This window comes from Zea mays, chromosome 6 (genome assembly GCF_902167145.1).
Source record: "Zea mays cultivar B73 chromosome 6, Zm-B73-REFERENCE-NAM-5.0, whole genome shotgun sequence".
Classification (NCBI taxonomy): Eukaryota; Viridiplantae; Streptophyta; class Magnoliopsida; order Poales; family Poaceae; genus Zea; species Zea mays.
Window position 1 is genome coordinate 45,188,194 of NC_050101.1, and position 5,341 is coordinate 45,193,534.

The window sequence follows — 5,341 nt, forward strand, 5'->3', positions numbered from 1 at the left end:
CACTAAATCTATGACACTCTATTTTGTCATAAGTCATTATAAAAACGTCACAATTTGTATTGACATGCATTGCCACATGGCTATGGTGATGAGGTGGCATGTGACGTGGCAAACCGTTATGACGAAAACATTTGTCATAGATTTGATCACGTGGCAAGCCACGTGGCAGATGATGTGGCAAAATTGTTGTGACAAAGAATTTTGTCATAAATTGGGAGGCGTTGGCCGCTGACATGGCAAGTGATATGGCGAAGCATTTGTGGTAGATATAATCATCATGAGAATGATCACATCATATGAATTCATACCATGGAATATTACACATCACAACCAAAATATCATATGAATATGTTGAACACAAATATTTCATCCATGAGAGAATTATATAACTTCAAAACATATATCTGCAAATTCTTTAACTTAAAATCCAAATCAAATCCTATAACTTCAACTCAAAGTATTATACATTAAGCATAATTGAAATAATCATATAACTTCAAATCTAGAGCTACTGTAACAAGCTACTATAACAGCTATAAGGTTGTAGGCCCTATAGTGGTTAGTTAGACTTAAGATGGAGGCACTTGGCCTCGATTGAAGCTTAATAGTTGATGAAGGAGGTTATTTTCTTCGATCGATCTCTTCATACTATTAATGGTCTCCTGAGATGCTTTTGCTGCTACATTTGAGGATCTCCAGCTCGACGAGGCCGAGCAACATGAGCCCCGTTGTGAGCCTAGACATGATCCCTGCGAAGAGCACGAGGAAGGAGATGCTCACACAATCACTATCAGTCAAACCATACAATGAGCAAATAGTAATTTTTGGACATCAGATGAATACCTCTCCAAAGGCAAGAACAAATGTCGCTGACAATAATACAAAAAGAACATGATGAAACATTCTATCAAAAATATAGGAAGTGCCTGAAAAGGTTGCAACGAGGTAAACATAAAAGTCAATGGTTAAAACAGAATGGAGTGCGAAAGGTATCAGAAAAAACAACATGTGAAATAAGAAAGGAATAAGGTATAAGAGTATCAACTGGTGAAAGAACACTAGTATGAGAAGTGTGATAGTAGATTTAGGACTGGAAAAATAATATCGATCAGATATACATACACCATATGATGTAATTGGACTAACACATATTGGTCGTGCTGCAGTTGGATGATGAAAGAAACTAGTAGCAACTGGGAGAAATAAGCCTATAGTGGATGCAATAGGTGTTATTCTCAATCTTATCTAAACTTCATCAAATAGTTCCAAAATGTAAGATAATCATAAACAGGATTACAAAAAAATCATGCTGACATGGTGCAAAAAAAAGTTGAACAGACACAACTTCAGAACATTGTCCCTCTCTCCTAATAATGAGTTAAAAGGTATAAGTGTTGATGCTAGGATAATTCATTAGAAGCTTTAAACTAAAATTTCGATATTACCATACATTCTTGTAGCAAATGAATACACTTCTAGAGTACAAAATAGTGTGATAATTGATATGATTGGAATCCAGATACTCTACCTCCATGGCAGCAACATTACACAACAATAGGGTGACATGAAGCTGGTGTTGCTTTTGAACAACTGGAAGGCCGACAGCTGCAACAAACAAAGTAAATAATAAACAACACTTGAGGGACAACAACAATACACTATTGAAACTAAAAAGGGGATGCTAAAATACCGCACCAGGGTCGAGTCTTAGACCTATGCTTTGGCGTAGCAGCGACATCGTAGCCCATTTGAGAATGACCAAGACATTACCGGGGTCGAGGCTTAGAACAATGGTTTGTCATGGGACAAATCAGGAGATTTTTTAACCCAGCCTAAATTTTTTTATACGGGGAGTCAAACTAAAAACCTAAGGAGTGCTACTTAGACCAGCTAATCAACTAGCTAGAGATCCTTTCACGCTGTAAAGATTACTAGGTAAGACAAAACTGAAAGTGCATTCTACCCTAGTAAATAAAAATGGTAGATACAGGATACTCCAGAGTGATCACTTTTTATGATTATCCATTGCATTATACTTCCTCTTCCCACTTATCTGATGTACCATTTCATATATCACCAGAACGAGGTGAACCATAGAAAAGAATGAATCCCATCCACAATGCTTTTCCTTATTCCTGACTATACCCATTTTTGTTTGTTCTCTTTCCTTTTCAAACACTTCTGCATGTAAAAAATATGTCAATGTTAGTGTTACCATCACATTTTATCCTCACTATCATTATTGCCACTTACAAAATCTAGCAGACTTCCGATACGAGCGAGAAAAAAATTCACCACCATACACCAAAGACGCTCTAATGTTCAAAATTACAGAGGTACTTGAGAATACGATAGAGTATATGACGTTCTCATCTCCATTCCTTCATGTAACCAGCCACACCAATGTGATCCCTACTACCAATATAACAAACCCGCACATAGGACAGTAACCAGATCGAGCACAACGAGGTAACAACAGGGAATGGATAGGGATTCAGATCGTACTAGCCTGAGCCTTGGTGTCGGTGCCGCTGTGTTGGAGGATCTCTAGCTCAACAAGGCCGAGCAACGAGCCCAGTGTGAGTCTGGACATGATCCCTGTGAAGAGCACGAGGACATGCTGAACGAATCATCCGCAACCAAAGTTATCCCCCAAAATAACTTATGGCCACAATGATACAACAGTTTCATAAACAAACAAACAAACAAATATTCAGTAAAGATAACTTGAAATGAATAAGTAGGTATATAATGTAGGAAATGTACCAACTCTGCACAAGGAGCACATGCATAACACAGGAGAATTTGAATCAGAAATTAACATCCAGTTTGAGAGAACAAAAATAGAAGAACATTCTCAAAAACTCTCACCGCAATATAACAAAACTTATGGAACATGAACAATCAGAGTATCCTCATCAGCCCAAGATACTACTCCCTCCATCCAAAATTCCCGACAGATAAGGACTCTGGGAATTTTAGGAAAAAAAGTGTACCAGGGGACTTCGAATAGGGAGCACATGCTGAACGGATCATCTGCAACCAAAGTTATCCTCTAGTTTAAGAAACCAGTTACAGTAGAGTGTTGCCAAGCTCTCATCACAATAAAAAAAGAATATGGAAGAGAAGGACTGAATTATTGTCCTCGTTAGCCAACTCAGATTGGTCCTCGTTAATTAACTTGTGGGTTAAAGTCCTTATTTTTGGGATATATCATTTAAACGTTAGGCACCCATATATATTCAATCCACGTGGGGTGAGGAACGAAATTTCAATATTAACAGGTTGATGCTACACATAAAACAAGGGTAAACTGGATGGTCTTTTCTCCTTATAGTTGATGGTGTCACAGGTTGCATTCGACGACAGTCCTATATAATAAACCAAGAATGAATCCAATGCTACATTAGGAAAAATTTATCTTTCGATGCTAAGGAAAGAACCATATGATATTCAGAAGCTGCATAGGGAATCTTCTCAAAAGGTTGGTTGAGCAAAAGTTTCAAGATAATATCCAGAACAATACTTTTCTGCACCACGAATACAACATAAACATTACAAGGTAGCCAAGTTAACACCCTTGTTCGCCTAAGTAGATTTTTCTAATTTCTCCTAACATCGGGGATCAGGATCCTTAATTATAGACATAAAACTTGCTCATTGCTTACTTGCTTGCTGTCGTCGTTGTTTGCTGTCCTGTAGTGGCACGCTCACTTGGCTAGCAGCTGCAGTCACACGCTCGCGGCTTGCCTACTACCCTGCAGTCTCGCGCTAAACTGGCGCAGCTGCTTGTACATGCGCTTCTCCTCTGGCCTCACGTGCTCACCCAGGGCGCACGGTGGCTGGCGCATGTGGTTCGCCCACACGGCCACACACAGACGCTTGGCCGCTCGAGGAGCTCGGGAGGGAATTAGAGGCGGGAGCCCTCACCTGCTCGCCGGCCACCGCCATGCTCGCGAAACCTTAGCACGCCCGCGGAGCCCCGCTCAACCCTAGCACGCTCGTGTAGCCGCTCAACCCTAGCACGCCCGCGTCCGCCACCGTGTGGGACTGTGGCCTATGGGTGCCAATTCATGGCAGATTGCAGTTGTTGGACCTCTAGAGACTATTTGGTCCAACAGTAGGAGCCGGGCACTAGTGGCCATAGGTCTCCTGCATGTGGTTATTGCGGGCCGACGTTGATTTGGTGGGCTGCGAAATTACTAAGGAATAATAGACAAGTTGTATGGGCTAACGTATAGCGAGCGCTATAATAGACCATAACGAGTACTTCACCTCTATAAATATGTACTCCTTTCGTTCCGGTTTATAAAACCTAACCATTTTTTATCAGTCTAATAATATAATACATGCTCTCTCTAGTCATACATACATCGATATATTAGTATAGAGAGAATTAAATACATTTTTAGTCTTTGAATTAGAGGTAGTTACACCTTATACATTGGGATGGAGGCCGGAGTTCATCTAATTATTTTATCAATAAACTTGTATGTATAACATAAATAAGATACATCTTTACCAACAAATACGCCAAAACCCTAGTGGAGGAAGAGACTTTTGGCCAACACTTAGATTATAATTTCAAGCCAGTTGTATTGTAGTTTATTTATTTATTTATTTTTCTAAAATTACATTTATGTATTATGAAAAAACTCATATTGTGGTAATCATATTGCCATGCGTGATGATGTGTCAAACATGAAGATCTATGTGGTAATGAGACCTTACCTTAATGGTGGGTCACGCGAGCTAATATGGATAATAGTATTTTTTTAAAAAAATACATCATATGTCTATAACATATGTGTATTGCCATGCAATATCGTCACAATTATTATGTTGAGAAAGTTATGACGATTCATATATTATCATAAAAAATTGTCACAAACATGATGCAAGAGTATATTATGACAATTTTAATGACGGGAGTTAAATTTTCGTCACTACACTAAGCCATCTTCTAAAAATCGTCATAAACAAGGTGATCTAATGACAAATTACTCTATTGTCATGGACTATTCGTCATATAAGGTCATAAGTGTTGTAGTGTGAAGAAACACCGCCATCGGCCTCAGCACCGAAAACAGCAGCAGCCGAAGCTGCTCCTGCCGAAGCTTCCACTTCCGAAGCTGCAGCAACCGAAGCCACAGATTTGGAAAACACACTCATTGATATTGATGAAATGATTTTGAATATGGCTGAGGAAGAAACTGCTGCAGCTGCTGAGGAAACCCCGGCCATAGTGCCTGAAAAAGGGGAGAAGATGCCTAGAAAAGAGAAGGAACCTGCCGAAGATACTTCGGAAGAAGAAAATTTCAACTTTCAAAACATAATTGGG

General features: G+C 39.4%; 1 protein-coding gene across 35 annotated transcripts; it reads right to left on the reverse strand.

The window, feature by feature from the left end:
• Window positions 1-343: 343 nt before the first annotated feature.
• LOC103631009 (putative DUF21 domain-containing protein At1g03270) lies at window positions 344-4,120 on the reverse strand. Of its 35 annotated transcripts, none has more exons than XR_004850137.1 (7): window positions 3,669-4,116; window positions 2,872-3,371; window positions 2,506-2,661; window positions 1,696-2,181; window positions 1,529-1,605; window positions 844-926; window positions 350-749 (listed from the first exon to the last, which is right to left on the reverse strand). XR_004850137.1 is itself a non-coding variant. In XM_020540190.3 (6 exons), the coding sequence occupies exons 2-6, from the start codon at window positions 3,034-3,036 to the stop codon at window positions 737-739; spliced, it is 306 nt and encodes a 101-aa protein (XP_020395779.1). In that variant the 5' UTR covers window positions 3,669-4,117; the 3' UTR covers window positions 350-736. The 35 variants fall into 35 exon arrangements, 1 of the variants encoding a protein (XP_020395779.1); XR_004850135.1 differs by having other exon boundaries at window positions 365-749; window positions 2,872-3,036; window positions 3,669-4,112; XR_004850139.1 differs by having other exon boundaries at window positions 365-749; window positions 2,506-2,598; window positions 2,997-3,036; window positions 3,669-4,111.
• Window positions 4,121-5,341: the final 1,221 nt, after the last annotated feature.

Excerpts from the sequence above, each read along its gene's own strand:
- LOC103631009 (XM_020540190.3), bottom strand. The coding sequence starts at position 3,036 with ATGATCCGTTCAGCATGTGCTCCCTATTCGAAGTCCCCTG. Across the intron at positions 2,599-2,996 it reads TCCCTATTCGAAGTCCCCTG|GGATCATGTCCAGACTCACA; the intron begins GTACACTTTTTT and ends TGCTCTTCACAG. Across the intron at positions 927-1,528 it reads GTAATGTTGCTGCCATGGAG|GCACTTCCTATATTTTTGAT; the intron begins GTAGAGTATCTG and ends CAACCTTTTCAG.